This window comes from Catharus ustulatus, chromosome 24, assembly GCF_009819885.2.
Source record: "Catharus ustulatus isolate bCatUst1 chromosome 24, bCatUst1.pri.v2, whole genome shotgun sequence".
Classification (NCBI taxonomy): domain Eukaryota; kingdom Metazoa; phylum Chordata; class Aves; order Passeriformes; family Turdidae; genus Catharus; species Catharus ustulatus.
The window spans coordinates 2947966-2960463 of NC_046244.1; the positions used below are offsets into that span (position 1 = coordinate 2947966).

Sequence of the window (12498 nt, forward strand, 5' to 3'; positions counted from 1 at the left end):
CCAAGGTGCCCCGCGCGCGGCGCGCCGCGATGACGCAGCACCGCCGCGCCTCCTGGGCGACGGCGCCGCGGGGTGACATGGCGGCCGTTTGGGAGCGGCGGTGAAGGTGAGCCCCGGGCGGGGCAGGGCCGGGCTGGGCAGAGCCGAGGGGATCTGGCAGCTTTTCCAGGACGGGCCAGTGTCTCTGAGGATCGTCTGCGGAGAAGCAGGGATAGGGACAGAGAGAAGGGCAGGGACGGGTGAGTGTCGCACTCTCTGTGGCGGGGTCCTGAGGGGGCACGAGCAGGGCGTTTCCCGCCCTTTTCTCCCGCCCCAGACGGCTGAGGGCGAGGTGGCGGCCGTTGGGAGCGTCAACGCAGCGCATTCCCCGGTACCGGGATGGCGGGGGAGCAGAACCCAGAGCATTCCCCGGGCACACCAGGATGGCGGGGGAGCAGAGTCGGGGACATCCCCTGAGCACACCGGGATGGCGGGGGAGCAGACTCCGCGACGGGGGAGCTCGGTAGCTGTGTCCCCCATCTCTCCGTGTCCCTCATCTCTCCGTGTCCCCCATCTCTCCGTGTCCCCCATCTCTCCGTGTCCCTCATCTCTCCGTGTCCCCCATCTCTCCGTGTCCCCCATCTCTCCGTGTCCCTCATCTCTCCGTGTCCCTCATCTCTCCGTGTCCCTCATCTCTCCGTGTCCCTCACCTGCGGTCACTCTGCCACAGGGGTGGAGACTGGCTGGACTCGGTGTATCTGAAGGAGCTGCAGGACCGGAGTGTTGCAGGGGCGAGGTAGAAGGCAGGGAAAACTGCTGCCATTGCCTTCGAGAGGGCCTCAAGCTTGCCATGCCTGACTTGTGAAAACGTAACTGATCCTGAAAGTAAGTGCAGGATGGGAAGGAGTGATCACTGCGAGCCTGCTTATTGAAAGGGAGAAAGAGTTTATCAGAAAAAATACGTGTGTTGTATTAAACAGGACAATTTCTTTGTGAAAGAAAGAAAATAGTTCTTAAAATGCACATCTATTTAGTTCTTGTAAAGATGCCTGGTTGGATCACAGAATCATGGAATGGTTTGGGTTGGAAGGGACCTTAAAGATTATCCAGTTCCACCCCCTGCTATGGACAGGGGCACATTCTGCCAGACCAGGTGGATCAAGTCCTGTCCAGCCTGGCCTTGAGCACTTCCAGGGGTGGGGGCACCACAGCTTCTCAGTGAAATCTGTGCCAGGGTCTCCTCCCTCTCACAGGGAAGAATTTCTTTCCAATATCCCATCTAACCCTGCCCTCTGTAAGTGGAAAGCCTCTCCCCCTTGTCCTGTCACTGCACCCTTGGATGGCTGTTGACACTTGGTGACACTGGTCTTTGCTGGATTTTTCCCTGTAGCGCAATGTCCCTGTTGTTTACTCGTTCCAACTCAATAGTTGCAGTGAAGAAGGATAAAAGACACATGGCTGAGGTAAATGCTTCTCCACTTAAACATTTTGTCACTGCAAAGAAGAAAATCAATGGTATCTTTGAACAGCTGGCTGCATACATCAACGAGAGCTCCTCATTCCTCGAAGGTGAGCTGAGTTCCTGAGCTGTGAATGTGTAACAGTGCTGTGCCCAGGGATGATTTCCCCCAAAATACACACCAAACCCCTTCAGTCAGTTAAATGACTGATTTATATATGTGTGTCTGTTTATGCATTCATGTTTGTAAGAAAAACTGAAAATTATTTTGTTGGATTTGGGTGGAGTTCAGGTTCATATTTTGGATATGAGAAGTTAATGCATATTAAGAAACTGAGCTAGTTAGGGAGCTATGCTTGGTTTTTATGTTTGGGAGATTTTTAATTAATTACACAACCTCTGTAGGAGGTTTTTTTTGCCTATGATCCTTCAATATTCTTACCTGAACACATCATTGCTACTGACATGTAACATATGCCAGTAATTGGCTTAAACAGCTTAAGGCACAGACAGATTTTATCTCTGAGGGTGCTGGACTGTCTGCAGTGTTGGCTGTTCTGTTCAAAGCAGTCCCAAGAATGGAAACAGTTATGAGGCAAATTGAGAAGTGCTACTGTAGAATTGCTTCAGGGTGTGATGTCAAGATCACCCACACGAGCTGTGGGGCACAGATAAATGTTCAGTGTTACCATCACAGGGAGGGGTTTCACCCAGGACTGACCCAGATGGCTCTGGCACTCAGAGATGTGATCTGTTTTGATTTTAGAAACACACAAAAATGCAGAGCTTGATCCTGTCACCACAGAAGAGCAGGTACTGGAAGTCAAAAGCTACCTGTCAAAAGTCAGGGGTATCAGTGAAGTGCTGGCAAGACGACACATGAAAGTTGCTTTTTTTGGGAGGTGAGTCACGTGCTTGTATTGCCTGTGCTCCCCATTCAGTAAAGCATTTGAGTATTGCAGTCAGTAAAAGGTACTTATATGAACACTAGTGCTTTAGCTTTTGCTTATAATGTCATGTCTATGATACAGGTAAATTGGAAACAAGTATTATATCATGTAATTCTTCAATTTGAAGAGTTCTTAAAATAGGGAAAAGTCTTTTTGCAGGTTGCCTCCAGCAACTAAATTGTTAATGGCTCTGATACAGCTTGACTTTAGAGAGCTTGCTTTTGTAGTATTGAAATGAGGCTCTTGGAAGCCTGAAACACTGTCCTTAATGTGACTGCAGGACAAGCAATGGGAAGAGCACTGTGATAAATGCCATGCTGTGGGACAAAGTTCTTCCTTCAGGAATTGGACACACCACAAATTGCTTCTTGCGTGTAGAAGGGACTGATGGACACGAGGCTTTCCTGCTGACTGAAGGCTCAGAGGAAAAGAAGAGTGTTAAGGTACAATTTCCTTTAGTATAAGGTTAAGAACTCTTCAGAAATGTCAGAAAAAGGAAGAAAAAAAAATAAATTTCACAGTTCAGTACTTTAATCATTAAAGAAGTGGAGATGAAGAATGAGTCTTTGTTAGATGTAGGAAGTAAGGAATGAAGCAAGTTGCAGGATGGGGACTTGTTCATTTTATGAAGGAGATGCTATGTTGTACTTGTTAGTGATAGCAGGGAACAATGACTCAGGAAATTCTGAGCTTTGTATGGCTGATGGAATCACAGAGTTCCTGATAATTCCTCAGTAGCTTTTCTTAGTAGACAGGAAAAATCTCTCATAAACTCTCACTAGTTGCCTTTTTACTAGGACACTCAAGAAGGTTTTGTGTGGAAAAACTTCCAGAGAGAAAATAATTTGAATTTGGGCTTTATCTCAAATTGTCCATGAACAGCCTTGAAGGGAGGATAATTGTGTTAGTGGGTCTTGGCATACAGGAAATGTTATTTCCATCTTTTCACAGACAGTAAACCAGCTGGCTCATGCCCTTCATCAGGATGAACATTTGAATGCTGGCAGCCTAGTCAGTGTAATGTGGCCCAATTCCAAATGTTCTCTCTTAAAGGATGACTTGGTGCTGATGGACAGGTGAGAAATAGCTTTCTTTCCTTTCCTGCTTATCACAGACTAATTACAGATATGTTTTCAGATATATATTTAATAAACCTCAAGGGAATTGACCCTGTTCTAATCTAAGACAGTGACCAAAGTCCCTTGCTATAATTAACAATGCAATTTTCTTGGACATTGCTTCCTTTCAGTCTGTACTCTGTCATGTCAGGGCAGTGCAGCTAAGACATGGGAAATTAATGCTCTGAAAAGCTCTTATTAACTTTTTAAATTCTGTTTTTTCTGTCTCATTTCTCTTTACTGCTAGCCCTGGCATTGATGTAACCACAGAGCTGGACAGCTGGATTGACAAATTCTGTCTTGATGCTGATGTATTTGTCCTGGTGGCAAATTCTGAATCAACATTGATGCAAACTGTATGTGCAAATCCACTTGTTCAATTAATTTAGCTAAAGATTAAAGTGATTTGACATATTAATCTAAAGAGGTCTTGTTTCATTTTCCTTAGGAGAAGCAGTTCTTTCACAAGGTGAATGAACGTCTGTCTCGACCCAATATATTTATTTTAAATAACCGTTGGGATGCGTCTGCCTCAGAACCAGAATACATGGAGGAGGTTTGTGATGAGTTTAAACTACTTCTCTTTGCATAGATATTATAGAGTCTGTTTTGACTGTGGTCCTTGAGGGTACAATCAGTGCTGTGTGTGATTGTTTTACAGTTGGATTTTTATCACCTTGGTGTGGAGAATAGAGGGAACATAGGCTAGTGATGAGGACATGAGTCATGAAATGTCTGAGCACAAAATCAAGAGTCTCACAGGGACCTTTTGAAGTTAGAAAACCTCTGGAAAATTCCATAAAATAGCATTTTTTTTTTTTCATGCTTATTTTGGTAGCTTAGACCAGCAGAGGGCATTTGGGTGCCTGGTCTGACCTTTAAGATCTGGATGATGTGGATTTAACTGCATGTGTGGTTTATGATTGCTATCCCTCAGGTGCGCCGGCAGCACATGGAGCGCTGTTCCAGTTTCCTGGTGGATGAGCTGGGTGTGGTGGACCGAGCCCAGGCAGGGGATCGAATTTTCTTTGTGTCTGCAAAAGAAGTGCTGAATGCCAGGATTCAGAGGGCTCAAGGGATGCCAGAAGGAGGTGAGGAAAGCTAGCAGAAACTTTTCATTGACTTATAGAAAAGAAAATGGAGAGCATCTCGTTTCAAAAAGGCCGAATTGTTAGTAAGGCAATCACAACAGAAGGGGTGATTTAGTAGCACTTTTGCATTGGCTTCAGTGTAAAGCAAAAGCATTTCCTGATGTCCAACATCTGATTGCTTTGTCAAAATTTAAGTGATTGTTTTATGCATTCCTTCTCTCAGGTGGAGCGTTGGCAGATGGATTTCAAGTAAGAATGCTTGAATTTCAAAGCTTCGAGAGAAGGTTTGAGGTGAGCATTATGTGTGCTGACCTTTTGGTTAGATTTTACTCCTGCAGGATTGAGAAGTTGTATTAGTATGGTCCTGCCTGCTGCTAATCTTGGGCTGCCTTTTGTCTACAGGAATGTATCTCCCAGTCAGCAGTAAAAACAAAATTTGAGCAGCATACAGTGAGAGCGAAGCAAATTGCGGAAGATGTTCGTCTCATCATGGACTCTGTGCATGTTGCTGCCCAGGAACAGCGGTGAGAGCTGATGCTTGGTGCTTGCATAACTATTAAGTTTGTATTATTTGTTGCATAAATAATAAGTTTATATTCTGGGAGAGATGTAAGGGAACATGAGCATTTGAAATGCAAAGCAGAACACAGCGTGTTTGAGAGCAGGAATGACATGTATTGGCCTCTTGCATGTTTTGTTACTAGGAAAATCTGTCTTATTTCTGGAGTTCAAGTATATTTATATATCAAAAATGCATTTATCTGGCATTTTGATGGGCTGGGATTTCTTTCACCAGAGTTTACTGTCTGGAAACACGAGAGGAACGGCAGGATCGCCTGGGTTTTATTGACAAACAGCTGGAGCTCCTTACTCAAGACTACAAGCGGAAAATCAAACAAATCACTGAAGAGGTGGAGAGGCAGGTAAGGAGGAGCGTCTGTGGAAAACTGGATTGTCTGAAATAGCTGCCAGTGTGGTGGGGAAATTGCACAGTACTGACCAAGATTTGAAGTGCTAGAAATGTGGGAGTTACAGATGGGAGGAGGAGAAAAGCTTTCTGAAGTTCTATTTTCTCTCCTGTGCTGTTTCTCTAGGTGTCAAATGCAATGGCAGAAGAAATCAGACGGCTCTCAGTGTTGGTAGATGAATACCAAGCAGACTTCCATCCATCTCAAGTCGTTCTTAAAGTGTACAAGAGTGTGAGTGATGTTTGCTTCAGCAATTTAAGAGACCCTTTATAGCTCTGAGTCATTTATAGCAATGAGCCAGCTCATTGAGATGTTTAACCAACATCTTATAATATCTTCCAGTCTCTTCCAACTAGGATATGAGCTAAAGCTTTAGTTATTTAATAATCTCAGTAATAAATTGATGCCTGTTGTATATCACATTATATAGATTGAACAGAACTTTTCCTGAACTAAAGAGTCCATATGTGATTTTTTTGATTCACCTTTTTATCCCCTTTACTGAAAAATGGGGGGAGGTATGAAATTAATGTTAGAACACTGAACAAGCAGATTGTGTGCTCTTTTTCTGGGAGGTGTTTTTAACTAGCAAGCTCTAGCATTTTCAGCCTGCATCTTAGCCATGTTTATATTAATCTTGATAACCCTTTCTTTGTTTGTCAGGAGCTGCATAAACACATTGAGGAAGGCCTGGGCCGTAACATGTCAGATCGTTGCTCCAGTGCTATCACAACTTCCCTGCAGACAATGCAACAAGAAATGATAGGTCAGTTCCACAGGCAGTATTGTCCTTTCTCTCCCCTTGAATTGCAATGCAAAATAACTGGGTAGATGTCCTGGATTTCTCATTCATCCAATGGCTGATGTACAGCTGGCACCATCTTGATGAGTAATGCAACATTCTGTATGCGTGTCTGAACTTGTGCAGTGATTTCCTAATGAATATGTACAGTCACAGTGTAATCATCATGACAGAGAGGAACTGTGGCTTTGGAAATTTGGGAGATTCTCACACCAAATCCTCATGAAATACAAATGACTTGTAGCTGGGTGCCTGTCTGAATATTGGACTGTGGTGCCTAAAGACTTCTAGAACTGGGTTTTGGATTTTCTTTTCCAAGGTCTTGCTAATGTGTAAACTTCACCAGCTACCCATAAGGATTTTGGAGGGTCTGGAAAGATTTCCTTCTGTGTTGGTCTGAAGAACTAAGAATTGAATAATAATTGATGATGTATCTCTTACTTTGCAACATGAATTTAACATACTAAGGAAATAACTGTGGAGGATGAATCAAGCCTTAAGCACTCTGATAGTGAAATACAAGACCAGTTAATTCTTGTGTACTCAACAGCTGTTTTTTGCATGTTTTTGTTTTGGTTTTGTTTTCTGTCTGTAGATGGTTTAAAACCCCTCCTGCCAGTCTCCATGCGGGGTCAGATAGACATGTTAATTCCACGGCAGTGCTTCATGCTCAGCTACGACCTGAACTGTGACAAGCTTTGTGCTGACTTCCAGGAGGACATAGAATTCCATTTCTCTCTTGGGTGGACAATGCTGGTGAACAGATTTTTGGGACCAAAGAATGGTCGTCGGGCCTTGATGGGCTACAATGACCAGGTAGATAATCTCCTTGAGTGGTTGGGGTAGATATTCATTATTTCAATGGCTGCTGAAGTTCCTTTGGTGGGAAGAGCAGTGGTTTGCCTGCTTTTATTCACTCCTTTGATTTTGTTTTGTCTCTGCTTTTCTAATTAGGTTCAGCGCCCTTTAACGCCAGCAAATCCCAGTCTGCCTCCTTTGCCTCAGGGCTCTATGACCCAGGAAGAGCTCATGGTGTCCATGGTGACTGGACTGGCCTCTTTAACTTCCCGAACTTCCATGGGCATCATCGTGGTTGGTGGTGTGGTATGTGTGCATTCTAGGCAGCAATTTTATAAGTTGGAGCACTGATGTAAAAAGCACTTGCACTGCCAAATCCTGTTGATATTTGCTATTCATAGATAATGACCTATTTTCTCCTTTGATCTTCCATTTGGGTTTAGTGAACTGATTTTGCAGTGCTCTGTGCACCACTGTTGGGAGCGAGCATCAGTCTGAGATGATGATTTTGTAATTTGTTTTTCCTTGTGCTTCTTTAGGTGTGGAAGGCTGTGGGTTGGAGACTGATTGCTCTCTCTTTCGGCCTTTATGGGCTGCTCTATGTGTATGAGCGCCTCACCTGGACCACCAAAGCCAAGGAGAGAGCTTTCAAGAGGCAGTTTGTGGAGTATGCTGGGGAGAAACTGCAGCTCATCGTCAGCTACACGGGCTCAAACTGCAGCCACCAAGTCCAGCAGTGAGTTCCCTATATTCAGCTAACAATTTATGGAAACTGTTGTTTGGGTTTTGGTTTTTTTAAATGCTATTCCTCGTTAAAAAAAGATAACTTCATGCTGAATTCCAGATTTTTTAAAATGTAATGACACATATTTTAAAACAATATTACTTTTATTTTAACTCTAGTGTTTGGGCACTGTTAGCATTAGTCTGAATGTACTTCCATAAGTCAAAATGCTCAGATATATTCTTGTGCAGAAGTGGAAATACGAGTGTCTGAGTCATGATACCATCATTATTCCTTGAATGTGCTGCTCAATCTTACTTTCCATCATTTTCAACTCCTCTTGTTTCATAGAGAGCTTGCTGGAACGTTTGCTCATTTGTGTCAGCAAGTGGATGTCACACGGGAGAATCTTGAGCAAGAAATTTCTGCCATGAATAAAAAAATTGAAGTTTTGGATTCACTGCAGAGCAAAGCAAAACTGCTCAGGTGAGTTTTGATTATTCCATACAGTTGTTTTTCATGTGATTGCCCCAGGGTGTTGGTATGAGCTGTAGCTTAGAGTTCATTCTGTCTTCATCATAACTTGATGTGCAGGTGTCAGCACTTCTCCCTACCAAGTCGTGTTCCCTTTCACTAGGTACTTTCCTATGGACTGTTGACAGTCATTTAAAGCTTCTGTCTCATCAAACATCTTTTTCTTTCTTGTTTTTATTTGTTTGGAATTACAGTTCTTTCCCATTTATGAAAACATACAATCTTCCACTCCTACAAATTCCTTCAGGCCCTTATAAAATTATACAAAAAGTCTTGCCTTCACCTTTGTACCCAGTTGTCTGCTGCTCTCTTCACCCTGCAGAGGCTGTTGGGAAGACTTTTTCAAACATTCCTTACCTACACAGTAAGACCAATGTGAAGTTGTGTCCAAGATCTGTGTTTGAACCTCAGAGCTTAGGGACTGACAGCAGGCAAGCATTCCTGATCTGCAAGGAATGGCAGCAGCCTTTTGGAATGAACCTCTGGCACTCCATGCCTGGCTGTTCACTTGTTTTTGTTGCACTGTCTTGAGAAGAGCTGTTTCATTCACCTAACAAAACTTTCTATCCTTGCAGGAACAAAGCAGGTTGGCTTGACAGTGAGCTCAACATGTTCACACATCAGTACCTGCAGCAAAGCAGATAGTGTGAGAAGAGAAAACCAACAGTTGCCCTTCAGTGCTCTCTTAATTACTGCAGAGAACTTGGTGGGTGATGGAATTCCCTAAAGGGAGTGAGCAGGAGCATATTGCTGTGTTTCCAGTTGCTGTGTGAACAGTAGGATTCTGCTTCCCTGTTCTGTGTCCCACCTCTAAACACTAGCTGTTAATAACTCTTCTTTTTCCTTGTGAGACCAGGCTACTTCAGGAGGAGTGTGTGCATATTGCTTTAAACAAATTTAAAGCAATCAAGCAAATGTTTATCAGGTTAAAAGTTGTTCTGACACATCTTTATGGAGTCATTTGTTTTACTTCATAAAGACAGAACTTTTGACTTCCAAGCCCCAGGTTGATGTGTGTGACAAGCAGCTGTTTGACTAAACACAATCCCACACACAGAGATGTGATGGTGGTTTCACAAAGCATTTATAGCTCACACAGGCTTGTCTCTGAGGTTAATATTCCTTTATTCTAGAACATAACAGAAAATCACAGTGTCCCTTCATAGAAAGGTTTATTGCTCTTAGGATGCTTAAACCTGTGAACAAAACCCAGTTCTCTTCTGGAGCAAGAGGGACTATGATTTTGCTTTGGTAAGCTTAGTAAATTTGGAGTTATTTTCTTCCTCTTAAGAGCTATTTAATAACACAGTCTGGCCCATTTCCTGATATGGACAAATATTTTGCAAATACAGAACTAGTTCCTGTGAAGGAGATAGTGCTGTAATTTGGCAGCTTGTCGAGGAAGAAAACTAGGACAGAGAAGCCAGTTGACACAATGTAAAACACTGCATTATGAGCACTGATGAATGTAGGTTTTCTTTGGAAAAGCACAGCTGTGTTTCTGGAAGCAGGCCTGTGGAATTCCATTACCACTATTTGACCACAAGAACAGCATGTGGGTTACACACTGAAAGAGATGTTGCTTCATGTAGAGTTCCCACAGGATGTTACAGTCTGGGCAGCAATAAGATTTGATGTTTTCCTTCTGTTAAAAGTATCAGAAGATGCTGGCAGGTACAGCTTCTCTGGGCTGAGGGGAGTTGTGGCCAGGGCAAGAATGGCTTCAAGCAACTTAGATTTTTTTTCAATACATTCTTTATTTGCAGATACATGGAATTAATTGTTGAGTTTTGTCCTGATGCATTTGGAATATATTTGGGAATTGTAAGGACTTGAGTTTCTTACTGTTGGAATTGATAGAGAAGAAATTCTCACTGATTGAAGGAGCTGGAGTTGGCTCCTAAAGTGAAGTTCCCCTATTGTAAGCTTCTTTTCCTCTTTGTGGGTCAGTATTTTGCCATGTGTGGGTTATAATCTTTCTGTTGCCTACAAAGTGTTTGAGGAATCCAGAATCAGATCCTTAGTTCTGAGGTTAGTGACAACCTAAATCTCTTCAGCATCACACACACAGAATATGGGCTGTCTTTGAGCAGGACCCAGCTGAATTCAGAACTATTGAGTAGTGGGGTGATTTTCATGTTGACAAAGAGACTTTTCTCTTGAAAATGGATTTCTCATTCGTGCTTGGGTGTGAATATATGTTGTATGCTGGGATAAGTCCCGTATTTTCCATATCATGGAAGTTCCAGAAAGAAGCTGCCTGATACTTGAAGGAGTAAAAATAGTGAAATGTCATTAAGTACTTCTTAGGTAAGGCTGTTCTGAGATTTGCAGAAAAACTTTAAGTGTCTTGATTTTTGTAGGAACTGGTGGTGAGATTCTTACATCCCCAGAATGCAGAAAGGAAACAAACCTTTCCCTTCCAGTAGAAGGCTTTGACTCCCACTTAAACTGAAAAACTGTTTCTATCAGAAGGTTTTTTTAACCTTGACTGGGTTCCTCAGGCATCCACCAGGATGGGAATATAAATTTGATCAAATCTGAGAATGAGCAAGAAAGAAATTAGAGTCCTTGCTTCTGGAAGTGTGTACTCTGAGCTTGTGGTGAAGTGTATTGGAATAAGTGGAATCATCTTGTCTTACTCTGCTGCAGGTCTTGGTTGAATAAATTTGAATGAATAAATTTGAATCTTTAGTCACTCAAGCTGTCACATACACACACAGTTATAATAAGCTGTGTTCTGTTGTTTTGCGTTAAAATATTAAACACATCCCTCATACACATGGATATTGTCAATTCCAGCTCAAGGCAGAGGATGATTTACCATTGCTCAGCAGCTCACCACTCCTTGAAGTGCTGACCTTGCTTTTGAAGAGCTAGTGTTAGCATCTTTTCAGCAGACCTTTAGTGGAAATCTGATAAATGAGCTGATCTTTAAGCCAGTGTCTTATCTGTGAGGGGAAAAGAGGTTGATGGGTTCTTAGAAGCCAGTGTCTTGGTGCTGTGTGTGTGTCTGACGTGCTCGGGCCCGGCTGCTCTCGGCACTCTCCATGCAGAGCTGAAGCCTGACCTACAGAATGGGGGAAAGAGCCACTTGAACTTTGTCAGAAGCAAAGCTGCTGACATGTGTGGGTGTAACCCTTGTCCTGGAAGCCCAAGTGATTGAGAATCAAACTTTTAACAGACAGGCCTATAAGCTGGATTCCTCTGAAACAAATGACAGCTGTACTTCTTTAACTGAGGGTGGTGGAGGAGTGAACACTATCACGAGGAGTTTGTTCTCTTCTGATTTTCCTAAAGAATGCTGAACTATTCCTTAAAACAAGTAATTCCAAAAACAGTCTTCCCCAAACTCCCTTTAAAGAAGGTCAGCTAAATGCACTTTTATCTTATTGCTGCTACTTACTTTTCCTGTTGCATTATGTTGATGGAGCTCTTTGAAATACTCTTATCAGTGAGTTTTCTCTCTGCTGTATTTAAGGTGATAAATTTGCATGAGTTAGTCCTGTAACAGTGCTGTAAACAATGGAAACCAAAATAAAAATGAATTGGAAAAGCATTTATCCTGATGTGTCCTGCATGTTGTGATACAGTCTTCCAGTATAACTATATAAACTCACATATGTATTTATATCTTTGCTGCTTTGTGGTACTGAATTGCATGTTTGACACTAGTGACCTTTTCCTGGGTTGTTAGTTTGAAAATTAACAAGGAGAGCAATGGTACTGAATTGTCTGATAGAAAGTTTTAGTTGCACTAAAACTGTCAATATTGAATCAATAATTTCTTGAGAATATTGTGGAAAGTAATAGTGAGTCACTGCTGAGATGGTGGCGTGGGTCAGTTACCAGTTAGAGCTGAGGATAGCTGATAAGTTACATCGGGTGGGTTAAAAAAGGACATATTTCCCTTAACGAGCTTTCAAAACAACTCCCTTTGTGCTCTGGGCATGCTGGGGTCCGTGTCCCTCCCGCTGGGGGCGGCTGCAGCCGGGGCTGTGTCCCAGCGGCTCCCCCGGGCCGGGAGCTGCGGGCGGCACCGGCCCTCGAGCGGCGGAGCGGGGCCGGCCGGGGG

At 43.0% G+C, this 12498-nt stretch overlaps 1 protein-coding gene across 2 annotated transcripts; it reads left to right on the forward strand.

Annotated features, from left to right (window-relative positions):
* The first annotated feature begins 45 nt into the window (after positions 1 to 45).
* On the forward strand, positions 46 to 11982 carry MFN2 (mitofusin 2). 2 transcript variants are annotated; one of them, XM_033079642.2, is made up of 19 exons: positions 46 to 239; positions 710 to 864; positions 1370 to 1548; positions 2205 to 2340; positions 2669 to 2831; positions 3340 to 3464; positions 3754 to 3862; positions 3955 to 4062; positions 4444 to 4597; positions 4821 to 4888; positions 5000 to 5121; positions 5394 to 5520; positions 5692 to 5796; positions 6229 to 6331; positions 6963 to 7183; positions 7322 to 7471; positions 7705 to 7901; positions 8241 to 8375; positions 8999 to 11982. In XM_033079642.2, the coding sequence occupies exons 3-19, from the start codon at positions 1374 to 1376 to the stop codon at positions 9066 to 9068; spliced, it is 2268 nt and encodes a 755-aa protein (XP_032935533.1). In that variant the 5' UTR covers positions 46 to 239; positions 710 to 864; positions 1370 to 1373; the 3' UTR covers positions 9069 to 11982. The 2 variants fall into 2 exon arrangements, with proteins under 2 accessions (XP_032935533.1, XP_032935534.1); XM_033079643.2 differs by having other exon boundaries at positions 48 to 106.
* The last annotated feature ends 516 nt before the right edge of the window (positions 11983 to 12498 follow it).